Genomic DNA, 18,596 nt, shown 5'->3' with positions numbered 1-18,596 from the left:
ATAAAATGGTTAGATTATACATTATATTTAACTTGACTCTCTTTGACTATGTCAAATGACTCAGCTTATATGGATCTCTGCCACTGGTGTTTTCTAATTTTATATAGCAAGTTAAACCATATGCTCCCAAAGTTTCTAAGATATCTTGAAACATTTAGGATAAATTCAATTTCAGGTTGGCTATATGCTTCTTTGAGATGTTTACCAAAATAGAACTTTTAACACATAATCAATAAAATCTTTTTTATAACTAACTTCCTAGTTGGAATATTTTCATTAAGGCAGACCACAGGCATTGCAACCTCAAGTCTTCATGAATTTGCAGAAAAAACACACATGTGTACCACTACCCAAAACAAGATAGAGAACTTTACCAGCATCCCAGAAGCTCCCTTCCAGTCTTTATCCACCCACAGCAGTCCCCACAGCAGTTACCTACTCTGCTGCTTTTATGTCCATAAATAAGTTTTACCTCGTTTTGAACTTTAAATAAAGAAATCACAGTATGTACTATTGTATGTCTGACTTCTTTTGCTTAATACTACAGTATACCCATAAGATTTATACGTATTGTTAGCAGCAGTTTTTTTTTTTTCATCATCATACAGTATTCTTTTGTGTGAACATACATCTGTTTATCCATTCTATTCAGTTCAGTCACTCAGTCGTGTCCGACTCTCCGCGACCCCATGAACTACAGCACGCCAGGCTTCCCTGTCCATCACCAACTCCCGGAGTACACTCAAACTCATGTCCACAGAGTCGGTGATGCCATCCAGCCATCTCATTCTCCGTCATCCCCTTCTCCTCCCGCCCCCAACCTTTCCCAGCATCAGAGTCTTTTCCAGTGAGTCAACTTGTCGCATGAGGTGGCCAAAGTATTGCAGTTTCAGCTTTATCCATTCTATTACTGGTGAGTATTTGGGCGGTTTTGAGTTTGGGGGCCATTATAAATAATGCTGCTATGAACACGGCAGTACACATCTTTCAGAGTACACTGGTACCCATTTCTGAAGGTTATATGTATCTAGTTCAGTTCAGTTCAGTTCAGTCGCTCAGTCGTGTCCAACTCCTTGCGACCTCATGAATCACAGCATGCCAGGCCTCCCTGTCCATCACCAACTCCTGAAGTTCACTCAAACTCACGTTCATCGAGTCGGTGATGCCATCCAGCCATCTCATTCTCTGTCGTCCCCTTCTCCTCCTGCCCCCAATCCCTCCCAGCATCAGAGACTTTTCCAGTGAGTCAACTCTTCGCATGAGGTGGCCAAAATATCTAGCAGATACCACCAAATCATTTTGCAAAGTGACTATACTATTTCATACTCTACTAGAATCCAATTGGCTTCCTAGGCGGCACTAGTGGTAAAGAATCCATCTGCAAATGCAGGAGACACAGAGGTGCAGGTTTGATCCCTGGGTCAGGAAGATCCCTGGAGGAGGGCATGGCAACCCACTCCAGTATTCTTACCTAGAGAATCCCATAGACAAAGGAGCCTGGCAGGCTACAGTCCATAGGGTATCAAAGAGTCGGACACAACTGAAGCAGCTTTGCACACATGCACAGAATCCAACTATTCCACAATGGAATCCTTTTAAATGGGGCTCAACCCAATTGAACTGCTATATTAATAAATAAATGGAGTTTTAGTTCTCAAAGGGTCTGAACTTAATAGTAGGTAAGATCTCACTAAATGAAAAATTATACTATTTCCATGTGATTTTACCCAAAACACCTAAACACTAGTTTCTACATCACCAAAATAAAATCGAAGCCTGTCTAATTTTTCCACTTGACAATATAAACTCTCTAAGGATAATAAAATTCTTCAACATTTATCATTAGATAAGAACACAAGACCAACCTATTATATTTCTAGAATTAGAAAATCTCTGCATAAAGCGTGAACTGGTGAACAGCAATTCAAACATTCTTTCAGCACTGATATGAAACACACGGTTGATATAAAGTCTTCCATGAAGGTCTTTCTCAAGAATGTTTTCTGGGGAAACAAAAAACACAGAACAAAAATGAAAGAAATCAAAGAAAGGTAATTTCAAGGTTTTATTTTGTTTGTTTTGGGCAAAAAATAGCTTTTAAATGTGATTACAATGATCACAGCACATTACATGACACTATTAAAACTCTAAATTAGTATTATATACATACATATTATGTATAACTATATATAAAAGTAGATAGTAATTAAAATATATATGATCAATAGTTCAGTTGTCAAAAACCAAGATACAGAAATATTTAATTTGCATGATATCAAACTCCCATAATATCGTATATCATTCAAAAGAACAGTTCACGAATTTCTGTGTCATCCATGTGCAGCGGCCATGCTAACCTCTGTATCATGCCAATTTCAATATATATGCTGCCAAACCAAGCACTCAAAAAAATATTTTAAAAAAGGAATCTTTCAAAAGTGACAAGGGACACATAGCAAGTCCTATTTCTGAACGAGCATATATATAGTAAGTAAATATTAAGACATGAATGGCTTTAATATCTTCTGTACTCACTATCTTACTAGTCTGAATAATGTTTCAAACTTGACTTAAAATTCACTCCCCCAAGACAAGTATCACTGTATTCACAATCTGTTCTCAATACCACACATTAAAAGAAATCCTTCGGAAAGAGAAAAATAAATATCATATATTAACACATATATATATATGGAATCTAGAAAGATGGTACTGATGAACCTATTTGCAGGAAAGCAATGGACACACAGGCATAGAGAACAGAGTTGTGGAAACTGTGGGGAAGCAGAGGGTGGGACAAATGGAGAGAAGAACATATACACTACCATATGTAAAATGGATAGCCAGTGGGAATTTGCTGTATGACTCAGGGAGCACAAACTGGTGCTCTGAGACACCCTAGAGGGGTGGGATGGGGTAGATGGTGGGAGGGCAATTCAAGAGGGAGGGGACATATGTATCCCTATAACAAACTCATGTTGATGTACAGCAAAAACCATCACAATATTGTAAAGTAAATATCCTCCGATTAAAATAAATTAATTAAAAAATAAACACACGTAAAAAATAAATTAATTAATCAAAAAAGAAATCCTTCTGAAAAGTATTCTTCAAAGCTAAATAAAGCCCAATGGAATACTATATTTTTTCTAAGAACCCGACAGCAATGTTGAAAACTCCTTTGTACAAAATAAAGAAGCAACACCTGCTCACCTCTCCTCATATTCCCTGGAAACACTACATGAAATAGCCCATGCATTTATGATGTTACCATATGTCAGGTATTGTGCTAAGCAACTTAGAGGTATTCACACATATTCTCACAGCAATCCTGTGAGGCAAGCGCTATTCACACCTTCATCTCTATTGCACAGATGAGGAAACTGCAGCGCTCAGAACTGCCAAAGCTCCATGGCTAGTCAGTGACTAACTGGAATCTGAAATCACTCTAGCTCCAGAACACACAAACTTAACCTATTTTATAGTGCAAGGAATTTAACTCAGAAGAATCTAAAGGAAATGGCAGGGCTGGGGGATATCTAGGAACAGGAGTCTGGTAGAATAAAGGAAATAGAGTAAAGCAATCCAATTGAAATTTTAATGATTTCAGGACTGGGGTTATTATTTCACGGATTATGCCCATCATTACAGAATGAAAACTGTGACAAAAGCTCTCCATAGCTCACAAATCAAGTTCTAAGAATTATGTGCTGAGCATCTGTCCACATTAAGCCACGGGAAGCAGTCAAAGTAAAAGGCAGTGGTCTAAGAAGCAGGAAAGAAAAATCCCTCCTGCTCTGCCTTCACTCCAGCTACTCCTCATGAAATGGTCTGTCTCCCTGTTTTGTTATAGGTTCAGAGAAGTTAGGGATAGTGGGTAGATATCAATTTACTTCCTTCCTGCAACAATACTACGTGTAGACAAAAGCATACAAATAGTAGGCATTGCAATCTCAAGTAATGGCTCCTTTGGCATAGAAATTAATCACTGAAACTAGGCAATTTACTAAGGTTCTGTGAAGTAACTTCCCAATTTGGCTTGAGAAATAGCTTTTTCTCACACAGAAGTAATATATGTTCATTATGACTTCCCTCATAACTTAGCTCAGTTGGTAAAGAATCTGCCTGCAATGCAGGAGACTCTGGTTTGATTCCTGGGTCGGGAAGATCCACTGGGAAACGGATAGGCTACCCACTTCAGTATTCTTGGACTTCCCAGGTGGCTCAGCTGACAAAGAATCCACCCGCAATGAGGGAGACCTTGCTTTGATCCCTGGGTTGGGAAGATCCCCTGGAGAAGGGAAAGGCTACCCACTCCAGTATTCTTGCCTGGAGAATTCCATGGACTGTATAGTCCACGGTATCTCAAAGACTCGGACACAACTGAGCGACTTTCACTTTAACTTTCACGTTCATTGTGAAAATAATTCATATATTCACAAGAAAGCAAACAAGTATAGGTATTCTACGTATCCTGATCATCACCTTCACAGAACTTATCCCGACTTGTAATTATATTTTTACCGGCTTAGTGCTTTTTTTTGCCTCTTTCCTGTACTAGACTCTAAGTTCTATGTGAGCAGGGATCATGTTGATTTTAAACACTTAAGTAAATTACGAGTTTGGCACATAAGTGTTATATAACCATTTTTGAATGAATAGGTAACTATGGAAAATACAAAAAAATCATAAGTGAAGTTGCTCAGTCGTGTCCGACTCTGCAAACACATGGACTGTAGTCTACCAGGCTCCTCGGTCCATGGAATTTTCCAGGCAAGAGTACTGGAATGGGTTGCCATTTTTTTGCAATGATATCTTTTACTTTTTTATTTTTTAATAATTTTAGAGGTACAATGAGCTAAACTAGACTTTATCCCTATTTTTTCCAACAATGTGTTTTTCTGTACAAGAATCCAGCCCAAGGTACCATGTTTGTACTTAATTGTTATCATCTTAGTCTCCTCCAATCTATGACAGTCCCTCACTTTTTTCTTGTTTTTCAATGACCTAACACATTTGAAAGTACAGGTCACGTATTATGTAGAATGTCCCCCAATTTGGGTTCACCTGAGGTTTTTTTCTTTTTTTTTTTTTTTCGGGTTTTACGCTTTTATTACCACAAACAAAATGTGCACACAAGCTGTCTATTCGTTCTCCTCGCTGCGCAGCCTGGCATTGGGATTGGTGATTCTGATGGCCAGCTGGGCTGCTCTTTCCACAATGGCCTTGCGGTTCTTGGAGGAGACATTGTGAGCAATCTCAGCACAGTAAGATTTGTTGCACATCAGCAGCACCTCAAGCTCCTTGACGTTGTGGACCAGGAACTTCCAGAAGCCGCTGGGCAGCATGTGCTTGGTTTTCTTGTTGCTCCCGTAACCAATGTTGGGCATCAAGATCTGGCCCTTGAATGTTCTGCGCACCCTGTTGTCAATGCCTCTGGGTTTCCGCCAGTTCCGCTTGATTTTGACATATCGGTCTGACTGATGCCTGATGAACTTCTTGGTCCTCTTTTTGACGATCTTAGGTTTCACGAGGGGTCTGAGGGCGGCCATGACGCCGAGTCAGAGATGGCTGCCACCTCCGTAGGCAGCGCCGAGGAAGAGACACCTGAGATTTTTTTCATGATTAGACCAGGGTTTGGATTTGGGGGACAAACACCACAGAGGTGAAGTACCCTTCTTCTCAAACTCAGGGGGTACACATAACAGCATTAACCTTGATTCAGTTCATTTCAGTTCAGTTGCTCAGTCGTGTCCGACTCTTTGCGACCCCATGAATCATAGCATGCCAGGCCTCCCTGCCCATCACCAACTCCTGGAGTTCACCCAAACTCATGTCCATCACGTCGGTGATGCCATCCAGCCATCTCATTCTCTGTCGCCCCGTCTCCTCCTGTCCCCAATCCCTCCCAGCATCAGGGTCTTTTCCAGTGAGTCAACTCTTCACATGAGGTGGCCAAAGTATTGGAGTTTCAGCTTCAACATCAGTCCTTCCAATGAACACCCATGACTGATCTCCTTTAGGATGGACTGGTTGGATCTCCTTGCAGTCCAAGGGACTCTCAAGATTGAGTCTTCTCCAACACCACAGTTCAAAAGCATCAATTCTTCTGCACTCAGCTTTCTTCACAGTCCAACTCTCACATCCATACGTGACCACTGGAAAAACCATAGCCTTGACTAGATGGACCTTTGTTGGCAAAGTAATGTCTCTGTTTTTTAATATGCTATCTAGGTTGGTCATTAACCTTGATCAATTGGTCAAGGTGGTATCTGGCAGGCTTTTCCACTTCAAAGGTATTATTTTCCTCTTGACATATTCTATTCATTAGAAATGAGTCTCTAAGTTTAGTCCATCTCAAGGGGAGGAGAATTCAGCTCCACCTCCTAGAAGGGAAAAGATCTACATATATTATTTACCTATATTATTTGGAGCTCTGTAAGGAAGACTCCTGCTTTCTCCCCCATTTATATATTATTCAACCACTGGTATCAGGATGGACTTACAAAGTCAGTTTATACTTTAGGTTATAATCCAGTACTATCATTATTTATTTGGCTGCTCACATTTATTTTTTGTTTGGCCATTAGAAACTCTTTCAGGTTGATGCCTATGGCCTTTCGACATGCCTCTTTTTTCTTTTTCAAGTGCTTCTTTATATTCTTGTACTATATCTGGGCTCATTTTGTATATTCCCTACTCTAGCCCTTCCCAGGTGGCTCTAGTGGTAAAGAACCCACCTGCCAATGCAGGAGACATAAGACACCTGGGTTCGATCCCTGGGTCAGGAAGATCTCCTGGAGGAGGGCATGGCAAACAACTCCAGTATTCCTGCCTGGAGAATCCTGTGGACAGAGGAGCTTGGCAGGCTACAGTCCATAGGGTCACAAACAGTCAGACACAACTGAAGCGTGCACCATAACCCTAAAAGCAGCCATTTCTCTAAGGAGTCCTGGAACTATTATTTTTCAAAAGTAAGTTTCCTTCCTTAAATTTCACATTTAAGAAGGAAATAAATTATATTCATATAAGTATTTCGATACAATGTCTTCATATTTCATTTAAACTCTACTGTTAAATAAAATATTCTCTATCATGACTGATAAAAACATAACTTGTGGTATTACTACCAGAAATCTAAAAATAATACCTTTTGTATGCAAATTTGTTCAAGGAAGTAAGGATATGAAATAAACTATTTACACCTGAGATTATTTATTAAATTCATGGTACTTTAAAGCCTCCTATCTAAATAACATTATCAATCATATTGCTGCAGCATATTAAGCTAGCTGCTACTGCTACTACTGCTAAGTCACTTCAGTCGTGTCCAACTCTGTGCGACCCCATGGACTGCAGCCCACCCGGCTCCCCCGTCCCTGGGATTCTCCAGGCAAGAGTACTGGAGTGGGTTGCCATTGCCTTCTCCAAAGCATGAAAGTGAAAGTGAAGTCGCTCAGTCATATCCAACTCTTAGCGACCCCATGGACTGCTGCATAGCAGGCTCCTCTGTCCATGGGATTTTCCAGGCAAGAGCACTGGAGTGGGTTGCCATTGCCTTCTCCATTAAGCTAGCAGGTGGTATTTTAAATGGAGAAAGAAACACTGCTCAACTTAGTAGCAGGTTACTATTTCCAATAAAGAACAAATACTATTTCAAATATAACAATTTGAAAGTGGCCAATGGAAAATAGTGGAAAAATTGAGACAGATAAATATAACAAGGACCTTGGCATGAATAAAACTGAAACCACTGAGCACATACACAACACATGTTGGTAGTATTTTGAGTATGTATGAAATATGCATTAGGTAGGTAGGTATTCAAGAAAGGCTGGTAATTTGGAGTTTAATTGAGTAATTGAAGAGACACAATTTGTTTTATCTTCCCTTCTCTAAAAACTGGTGATCAGGGCTTCTATGCAATACAGAAACTACACCACTATTATTCTTTCTTTATTTGTAGATAAAGACACAGTTTATATGAGTTTTAATGTTACTCTTTAGGCAACTTATCATTAATGTGAATTGTATGGGAACTGAATGAGGATTTTTTTTTAAAGGATCATTCTTATAAAAGAGCAGATGAGAAAGAAAAAGAAAAGCATCATCAATTGAGATGATGCAATAAAATTATGATTTTGGTTTTTTTCCTTCATTCTATCAAGGTGACAAATCACACTGATTAATTTTTGTCCTTTGACCCATTCTCAGATTCCAGGAATAAATCCCACTTGGTCGTAGTGTATAACCCTTTTAATGTACTGCTTTGGTTTGCTTGTATTTTGTTCAGGATTTCTACGTCAATATTTGTAAAGGATATTTGTAATTTTCTTGTAGTGTCTTTGCCTGTCTTTGGTATCAGTGTAAAAGCTTTCAAAATATATTCTGGATGCAAAAACAAACTAACAAAAATACTCATTATGGTGTCACTTATGTGTCTGGCCACTGGGTGCCAGAGCAGATCTTCCTACAGGAGAAGCTTGGCCAGGCAGGGATAACTAACTCACACAGCTACATGCTGTTATTGTTTAGTTGCTAAGTCATGTCCAACTCTTTTGCACCCCCATGGACTGTAGCCTACCAGGCTCATCCATCCATGGAATTTCCCAGGCACAAATGGTAAGGACGCTAAGAGAGTCTAGTCATTCCTGGTGCTTGATCCTTTCAAAAAAACTTCCTCTCGTTGATCTTTTCAAAATAACACAACTGTCTTCTTAATACATTCTAATTTTTAAGAACCTGTTTATTTTTACTTATGTTTTTAAGAGTGTAGATTTAGTCTTCACCAAATATACTTCAGTGTTTCCAAGCCAAGGTCAAACCTGATTTGGATTTGGTTTTCGTGGATTTGGTTCGGTTTTGAATCTGGATTTTAGATTTGAACTGGATTTGGACTTGATTTAGATTTGACTTGGATTTAACTTTGGTTTTCATGGATTTAGTAAACAGCCTTCAGGGGTTTCCAAACCAGGTCTAAGCTGAACAGTAAGTGGACTAGCAAATACAGTCATGTCAGACAGATCCAAACCACAACAATGTTCCCATCACCAACACTTTGGTAGGAACAGTAATACAACATGCTGGTACAAAAGAAGGTAGAGCAAAACTCCACTGGCATTACTCTGCTTTCTGAAATTTGAAAGTAGTCAGCCACTACCCTACCCTTCCTATTGTCTCCTCACTTCACTGACTTCAGAGTCAGTAATCTTACAGCTAAAAAAAGAAAAGTCCTTGAAGTGACCTTGAAATTTCATGACTTGATAAGCATGACAAGCCCCAGGTTACTGGTTATAACTTAAAGAAAGTAAAGAGAACATGATTTGCTCTAAAGTTTCCCTTAAGCAACTGATTATTGTATTCTCTACATTCAAAAAATGGAGATCAAGGCATCCAGTCCCATCACTTCGTGGCAAATAGATGGGGAAACAATAGAAATAGTGTCAGACTTTATTTTCTTGGGCTCCAAAATCACTGCAGATGGTGACTGCAGCCATGAAATTAAAAGACACTTGCTCCTTGGAAGAAAAGCTATGACAAACCTAGACAGCATATTAAAAAGCAGAGACATTAATTTGCTGACAAAGGTCCATCTAGTCAAAGCTATGGTTTTTCCAGTAGTCATGTATGGATGTGAGAGTTGAACCATAAAGAAGGCTGAATGCCGAAAAATTGATGCTTTTGAACTGTGGTGTTGGAGAAGATTCTTGAAGAGTCCCTTGCACTGCAAGGAGATCAAACCAGTCCTGAATATTCATTAGAAGGACTGATACTGAAACTGAAGCTCCAATACTTTGGCCACCTGATGCAAAGAGCCAACTCATGAGAAAAGACCCTGATGCTGGGGAAGATTCAAGGTAGAAGGAGAAAGGGATACTAGAGGACGAGATGGTTGGACGACATCACTGACTCAATGGACATGAGTTTGAGCAAGCTCCAGGAGATGGTGAAGGACAGGGAAGCCTGGCGTGCTGCAGTATACAGGGTCGCAAAGCGACTAAGCAACTGAACAACAACTACTTTTGAAATCTCTCTCTTCCCCTCTCTTTCTATGGTTAAAGAAAGTAGTAAGTTTTATAGGATTACACCATGCAGATTTTCATTATGATTTTTTAAAACGCAAACTTAAATATAAGACCTGAAACCATAAAACTTCTAGAAGAAAACATAAGCAAGTATATTCTTTGACATCTTTCTTAGCAGTATTTTTTATGTCTCCTCTAGCAAGATAAATAAAAGCAAAAATAAACAAATCAAACTAAGAAGCTTTTGCACAGTGAAGGAGATTATAATCAAAATGTAAAGGTTGCCTACTGAATGTCAGAAGATATTTGCAAATGATATATCTGATAAGGGGTTAATATCCAAAATATACAAAGGACTCATACAACTCAACAACTGAAAATTACCTGATTAAACAAAGCAATACTTTGGCCACCTCATGCGAAGAGTTGACTCACTGGAAAAGACTCTGATGCTGGAAAAGGTTGGGGGCGGGAGGAGAAGGGGATGACAGAGAATGAGATGGCTGGATGGCATCACCGACTCGATGGACATGAGTTTGAGTGAACTCTGGGAGTTGGTGATGGACAGGGAGGCCTGGTGTGCTGTGGTTCATGGGGTTGCAAAGAGTCGGACACGACTGAGCGACTGAACTGAACTGAACTGAACTGAAACAAGGAAATGAGCAGAGAACCTGAATAGACATTTTTTCAAAGAAGACAAATGAAAAGATGCTCAGCATCATTAATCATCAGGGAAATACAAATCAAAACCACAATGAGGTACCATCTCACACCATCAGAATGGCTATTACCAAGAAGACAGCAAATAACAAGTATTGGTGAGAATGTGGAGAAAAGGGAACCTTAGTACACTGTTGGTGGGAATGTAAACTGGTGCAGTCACTATGGAAAATACTAGGTAAGTTCCTCAAAAAATTAAAAATAGAACTACCATAAAATCCAGTAATTTCACTCCTAGGTATTTATCTGATAAAAATGAAAACACTAATTCAAAAAGATATATGTACCCCACTACGTTCACTGCAGCATTATTACAATAGCAAAGATATGCAAGAAACCTAAGTGCCTATCAACAGATAGAAGGGATAAAGACGATGTGGTATAGATATATACAATAGAATATTGTTGTTGTTTAGTTGCTAAGTCATGTCTGACTCTTTTGTGACCCCCTGGACTGTAGCCCACTAGGCTCCTCTGCCCATGAGGTTTTCCAGGCAAGAATACTGGAATGGGTTGCCATTTCCTTCTCCAGGGGATCTTCCCAACCCAGAGATAGAACCCACATCTCCTGCATTGCAGGTGGATTCTCTACCACTGAGCCATCTGTGGTAAAGGGAAGCCCTGAATGGAATATTACTCATCCATTTCAGTTCAGTTCAGTTCAGTCGCTCAGTCGTGTCCGACTCTCCGCGACCCCACGAATCACAGCACGCCAGGCCTCCCTGTCCATCACCAACTCCCGGAGTACACTCAAACTCATGTCCACAGTCGGTGATGCCATCCAGCCATCTCATTCTCGGTCGTCCCCTTCTCCTCCCGCCCCCAACCTTTCCCAGCATCAGAGTCTTTTCCAGTGAGTCAACTCGCCGCATGAGGTGGCCAAAGTATTGCAGTTTCAGCTTTAGCATCAGTCCCTCCAATGAACATCCAGGATTGATCTCCTTTAGAATGGACTGGTTGGATCTCCTTGCAGTATAAGGATGATATCTTGCCATTTTTGGCACAGATGTACCTAAAGGATATTATGCTTAGTGAAATAAACCAGACAAAGAAAGACATACTTATATGTATGATTTCACTTATATGTGGAATCTAAAAAACAAAACAATGAACAAACATAAGAGAAACAGACCCGTAGATACAGAGAACAAACAGGTGCTTGCCAGAAGAGAAGGAGGCGGGGGAAGGAGATAAACAGGTGAATAAGATTAAGAGGTACAAATTTCAGATACAAATGAGTCATGAGTAAAAAAAAATAAAATTGCTTTTCCATTGCTACTGCTCCATTTCCATTGACTCAATGCATGATATAGGCTAAATGTGATTAACATCTTCAAATTTCAGGCTTCTAAAAAGTGGTGATGGGTTAGATTTAGCAGCCCCTTTCCCCTGTTTCTTATTAACTTCCGTCCTTTTTTGGTTCTTTATAAAGTGAGACAGTATTTGGTATAAAAAACAATTCTCAATCTGCACACACTTAATACAAAAGTAAACATTAAAAGACATAACTGAAATTTTACTTAAAATTTATAAGAAAGTCTTTTACCTTCATCGACAGAATCTGAAGTACTGCTTTTGTCCAGAGAAAGATACTCATTTTTATTCAAGTCCAGTGATTTTGATGACCGTCTACTTAACCTCTTTTCTGAAGTTGGTGAAGGACTTTTGATCTGTTTCTCACTTTGGGGTTCCTCTTTCCCTAACCCCTAAAAAGCAAACAACGAGATCTTTAATAATAAACACATTTTGAAATGCTGCTCTTTGAGAGCTTTGCCTGTTATGTTTATATTACATTTGGTCCATAAAATACTGATAGATAATACAGATCATCCTAAAGTCATCTTCTTATACACTCATGAACAATACATTTATGAAGAACATCATAAAAAAGAACTCACAGACAGTTAACAACATGTGGATCACTTAAGTCGAAGGGAAAGGGGCAAACGGACAAACATAATGGAGTGGTCAGTTCTTTGGGGTGTGCAAGGAAGGAGTCAAACCCAATTAGTTTCCCCAGACAATACCTGCCCCATCAACTCAAGGAAGAGAACTCACCCATCTCTCAAGACCAGTAACTAAAGGGAAAAGGGAAAGAAAATAGAGATATAAAAGTCAGATCAGAGTACAGTGAGGGAGAATAGATTAAAGGAGAAAGATTAAAGCAAATCCATAAGAATACAGTTGGATTTACTCTTAAGGGATTAAGGGGTTGCAAAATATATTCAATATATACTGCTATCCATACTTTCTGGAAATGGCTTAATAAAAATACATCATATTATAAAGAAATTTCTGTAATAAATTTAATATTAGGCCTTAAAGTATGAATGCTATTACTATGTTAGTTAGTAGTCAAGTAGAAGAGTATTGTAATTATGCTTACTAGAACAGTGTGAAAAATACAAACCATATGGCAGTGTACCTTCTTGTATTGTCTGTGTATAAGCAGATGAAAGACAGCAAAAGCATATAATCGTTCTACCTCCTGCCCCGTGAGATCTTAGGGCAGCACTGAACAACAAAAGCAGCTCCAGGGAGAAGGAACTCCAGGAGGTTTCCACTGACCATTAAGAAAGCAGAATAACAACTGGAACCCAGGACACAATTTATTAAAGTACTGCTGCTGCTGCTGCTAAGTCGCTTCAGTCGTGTCCGACTCTGTGCGACCCCATAGACGGCAGCTCACCAGGCTCTGCCGTCCCTCGGATTCTCCAGGCAAGAACACTGGAGTGGGTTGCCATTTCCTTCTCCAATGTGTGAAAGTGAAAAGTGAAAGTGAAGTCGCTCAGTCGTGTCAGACTTGTAGTGACCCCATGGACTGCAGCCCACCAGGCTCCTCTGTCCATGCGGTTTTCTAGGCAAGAGTACTAGAGTGGCTTACCATTGCCTTCTCCGATTAAAGTACTACACTATCCTAAGTCAGAGGACTGACTTTTCAATCAGAGATTACTGTTAAAATCCAGACTTGATTTATTCAAGAGTTCCACACTACAAAGCAACATGCTTATTAGCTGCGCCAGGACCTCTCTAGATGCTAAGTAGAGTAAGTTTCCACACATATTTCTTGTTTTAATTAAGATTTAGTTCCTATTGTAAGAAACACAGATACCTATAGAAAAAGCAATATCACTATGTTTTAATGGTTAGCATCCAGATGATTTGTATTTCTTTGTATACTTTTCTATATGTCCTGAATCTTTAAAGAGATTATTAATTTTGTAAATTATTAAAAACTTATTCTTTAGAAATTCTATTTCTTTTTGTTATTACCAACTTTGTTGGAGACTATTAATTTTATAACTTAAGAAAAACTTATTCTTAGAAAATTTTATTTCTAACTTTTTGTTATTACCAACCTTGTTGGAAGTAAAAATGAAACAAAGTGACATGATATTTGATATCTGAGAATCTCACTGTACTTCTCCTCTTGAATGTAAAAGGCAAAAAGGGACCAAAATTCTAGATTCTTTGTATTCCATTAGCTGAAAACATCGATCCTAAACATCAATGAATGTGTAATAAAACTTAAAACATTAAGTTACTCCTCTACATCCATTTCTTTTTCTAGAGAAAGTATGACTTCCTTTAGGAACAAAACTAGAAGGGCCAACAGATTAGCTATCTCAAGAACAGGTACAGAAGACATTGTCAAAGAAGCTGGAGGAAGGACTCAAGGAATATTAATATTAATAGTTCTGAAAACCCAGCCTCAAAGTCAGATTTGTGTAAAGGGTTAAGGGGACTGCAAGAGATCCCCTGTCCTCTTAAACCCCAAAACTCAGTGGCTTGTTCTTCTCAGTGAAAGCATACAAGGGGACTGGCATTCAGAATCACCTCCCTTATACAAGCAGTAAGTTCCTAAGTGTCTCTTTTTTTTTTTTTTTTAACCTATCAATAGTTACTTTATTTTTTATTTTTTTATTTTACAATATTATATTGGTTGGTTTTGCCATACATTGATATGAATTTGCCCCGGGTTTACATAAGTTCCCCCTCCTGGACCACCCTCCCACCTCCCTCCTCCCTTTATCCTCCCTCTGGGTCATCCCCGCATGCCAGCCCCGAGCATCCTATAACATGCACTGACCCTGAACTAGTGATTCGTTTCACTTATGACAACATACGTGTTTCAATGCCATTCTCCCAAATCATCCCACCCTCAACCCTCTCCCACAGAGTCCCAAAGACTGTTCTATACATCTGTGTCTCTTTTGCTGTCTCATATACAGGGTTATCATTTGCATCTTTCTAAATTCCATATATATGTGTTAGTATACTGTATTGGTGTTTTTCTTTCTGGCTTACTTCACTCTGTATAATAGGCTCCAGTTTCATCCACCTCATTAGAACTGATTCAAATGTATTCTTTTTAATGGCTGAATAATACTCCATTGTGTATATGTACCAAAGTAAGTTCCTAAGTGTCTCTTGATGAATGAGTTTTACATGAAATCCACAACACAAAATCAGACTGAGATAGATGCGTGATGGTCACCTGAAAAAAGCCAAACACTTGTTGGCCTTTTACACAATCTATCTCAATGCTTCCCCAACATTTATTCACAACAGATGCTGGGAGCTCTGTGAGAGAAGGTAAAAGAGGTCCATTGCTGGCCACACACAGATTCATCTTCAACTATAATGTGTGTCATAGTTGCTTCAGTCATGTCCAACTCTTTGTGACCCTGTGGACTGTAGCCCACCAGGCTCACCACCCGTGGGATTCTCCAGGCAAGAATACTGGAGTGGGCTGCCATTTCCTTCTCCATTCAACTATAATAGATTATGGTTATTGAATACTTAATACGTGTCAAGGACTATTCAATGTACTTTCACACATATTAATTAATTTAGTCCTTACTTAAAAATTCCTAGAGGGTATTAGTGTCCTCATCTTATTGTTGAGAAAAGAAAGGCATAGAGAGGTTAAGTAATTCATTTATTTAAGGTCATACAGTTAGAAAGTGGCAGAGGTAGAGTTTGAAGCCAAGGTTTTGATTTAAAATAAGAAATTCAGCACTGGCCCAAAATTTGCATCACCAATCAGAAGAACAAAAGCTGCACACTCTCATAACTTAGAATGTGGCTTCTAATTGTCATCCTTCACTAAAATCTATGGCTCATTAGACAAGTAGCTGATACTAAGCCTGGGACTGAAAATATAAAAAATGTGCTTGGGACACATTATTGTACCAGAAAGAAAGAAAGCTGTCAAAAATAATTGATTATTTCAAAAGGACAGAGGAGCCAACTTGAAGGGGCTCCCATTGGCAGAGGGGACAATTTGAGTATAAAAAGTAATAATAATGATGACTTTGATAGAAACTCACCAAAACTTTTAAAAAAAATTGATAGGCTTATAATAATACTTGAAAAAATAAAGGAAGAAACTAAGTAGCTAAAGTGCAAATCACTCAGTCCTGTCCGACTCTTTGTGACTGTATAGTCCATGGAATTCTCCAGGCCAGAATACTAGACTGGTAGCCTTTCCCTTTTCCAGGGGATCTTTCCGACCCAGGGATCAAATCCACGTCTCCCACATTGCAGACGGATTCTTTACCAGCTGAGCCACAAGGGAAGCCCAAGAATACTGGAGTGGGTAGCCTATCCCTTCTCCAGTGGATCTTCCCGATCCAGGAATTGAACCAGGGTCTCCTGCATTGCAGGCAGATTCTTTACCAACTGAGCTATCAGGGAAACCCTAACTAGATAACTAGCTATGAAAACTAACTGGATGAGTCTGATTTAGTGGGCTTCCCAGGTGGTGTTAGTGGTAAAGAACCTACCTGCCAATACAGGAGATGTAAGAGATTACGGGTTTGATCTCTGGGAAGATCTCCTGAAGAAAATGGCAACCCATTTCTTGCCTGGAGAATCCTATGGACAGAGGAGCCTGGTGGGCTACAGTCCACAGTGTCTGATTTAGTAGTCAGTTTAATAAGCATTTGTTGTTACTCAAGCATGGTGCTCAGGGTTCTCACCTCCCCTTCAAAACAGATCCTTCCATTACATGCACTATCTACTCTGAGAAAAATTCTGCTATGAATTTTTCCTCCTTATTTATTTTAAAAAATGTCTATCCCCTTGATAGGGGCTTCCCCAGTGGTTCAGCAGAAAAGAATCAGCCTGCAATGCAGGAGCTGCAGGAGATGTGGGTTTGATCCCTGGGTTGGGAAGATCTCTTGGAGGACAGCATGGCTGAAGAATACCCACTTAAGTACTCTTGCCTGAAGAACCCCAAGGACAGAGGAGCCTGGCAGGCAACAGTCCATAGGGTCGCAAAGAGTCAGACAAAACTGAAACAACTTAGCATGCATGCATCCTCCTTACAGACTGATGCTCAGGAAACTGCCTGGTAACTCTGCACCAAATCCAGGTCTGAACAGAAACACATATTATTCCCATAAAATCTCTGCTACTTAAAGGCTTAAAACTCTTGCCCTAAAATAAAAAAGCAGCTTCACATCTTAAGTGTTTAAACATTTTGTATACTGTATTTTTATTTGATCTTCCATTCTGATGAAAACATGGCAATATCAGATAGATTTTAAAAGGAAATCATATACCAACCCCTTTTGGTGAATTTCCTTCAATTGACTCTGACTCTGAAACCCGACTAATTGATTCACGGGTAAAACTGATTGACTTGGATAATTTTTCATCTCTCTCCCCATAGTCATCCAGGCTGCTTCTTCCTGGACTTCTGTAAGAAACAGAGCATAGAAACAAACAAGGTTACTTCTGCACAAATAACTGATTTAGTCTCCTCATTTAGGTCATTTTCTATTATAAAGCATTTTGAAAACATTTTTTTTAAAGTAACAAGCTTCTACCTATAACAAAGTTATATTCTTAACTCACATGCAAATTGATATCACTGCTGAAAATAAAATATGTTTATGTAAGATTTTATAGAAGAAGGCAATGGCACCCCACTCCAGTACTCTTGCCTGGAAAATCCCATGGACAGAGGATCCTGGTAGGCTGCAGTCCATGGGGTCGCTAAGAGTCAGACACGACTGAGAGACTTCACTTTCACTTTTCACTTTCATGCATTGCAGAAGGAAATGGCAACCCACTCCAGTATTCTTGCCTGGAGAGTCCCAGGGACGGGGAAGCCTGGTGGGCTGCCGTCTATGGGGTTGCACAGAGTTGGACACGACTGGAGCGACTGAGCAGCAGCAGCAGCAAGATTTTATAAACTTCAGAAACCATTTAAAAATGAACCAAGTACAAATGGCCATAATAGCAACTAACACATTGAACACTGCTTGTTTAAGTTTTAGTCGTGAACAATGAAGATGCTTCGAAAGGGTCAAGGTAAGTGTTTGACTTGGATGACAGATGGCACCAGAAGGCAGTTTTAGATCTCATCCCCTCCCTTCAGATTCAGTTCCAGCTGAGATAGCACATCTCTCTGAGAAGGGGAACCTCCTGACATCTGAGCACAGAGCCCATCCATCAGTCCATTCTCTCCTCATTGCTGAGAACAAAAATTTCTAAGGTTAAAGGAGAAGCTTTTCAAATGATCATAGGGACACAGACGACAATAAATGCCTCGGGACTTGCTTTTCTTCTTTCAGGGAGTGGAAAGAAAAAAAAGAAAAAGGAAAGTGTATGAAATATAAAAGGAGCACAAAAGGATCCCATTTCCAGTGCTCAACTTTATTGAGCAATAAGTATTACTATTTGATCATTACTATATTTAGATGTAAAGCTCTTCTAAAATAAAGTAGTAGCCTGACATCTGAAGCCAAGTTATCCTGAGAGAGAAAGAGAAAAGTCAGAAGAGTCTATACTATACTACTCCACTCAAGTACTACTTATGTCTACTCCTGGCCAAAAGAA

General features: G+C 39.4%; 1 protein-coding gene and 2 pseudogenes across 15 annotated transcripts in view; all 3 read right to left on the bottom strand.

Annotated features, from left to right (window-relative positions):
* GRAMD1C (GRAM domain containing 1C) overlaps nt 1–18,596 on the bottom strand; it is a 110,882-nt gene that overhangs the window by 19,454 nt on the left and 72,832 nt on the right. For all 15 annotated transcript variants that reach the window (XM_055427931.2, XM_055427974.2, XM_055428046.2 and 12 more), the window contains 3 exons: nt 17,319–17,451; nt 12,292–12,451; nt 1,866–2,003 (listed from right to left, as the gene is read on the bottom strand). In XM_055427931.2, coding sequence (XP_055283906.1) covers nt 1,866–2,003; nt 12,292–12,451; nt 17,319–17,451 — 431 coding nt within the window. The remainder of the gene's footprint in view (nt 1–1,865; nt 2,004–12,291; nt 12,452–17,318; nt 17,452–18,596) is intronic.
* On the bottom strand, nt 2,305–2,403 carry LOC148778758 (U6 spliceosomal RNA; annotated as a pseudogene).
* LOC129557893 (large ribosomal subunit protein eL32 pseudogene) lies at nt 5,079–5,614 on the bottom strand (annotated as a pseudogene).

Source organism: Moschus berezovskii, chromosome 1 (genome assembly GCF_049115385.1).
Source record: "Moschus berezovskii isolate FMDL1 chromosome 1, NW_MosBer_1.0, whole genome shotgun sequence".
NCBI lineage: Eukaryota > Metazoa > Chordata > Mammalia > Artiodactyla > Moschidae > Moschus > Moschus berezovskii.
The sequence above is the reverse complement of the archived record's forward strand: the minus strand, read 5'-3'. Positions and strand labels throughout refer to the sequence as shown.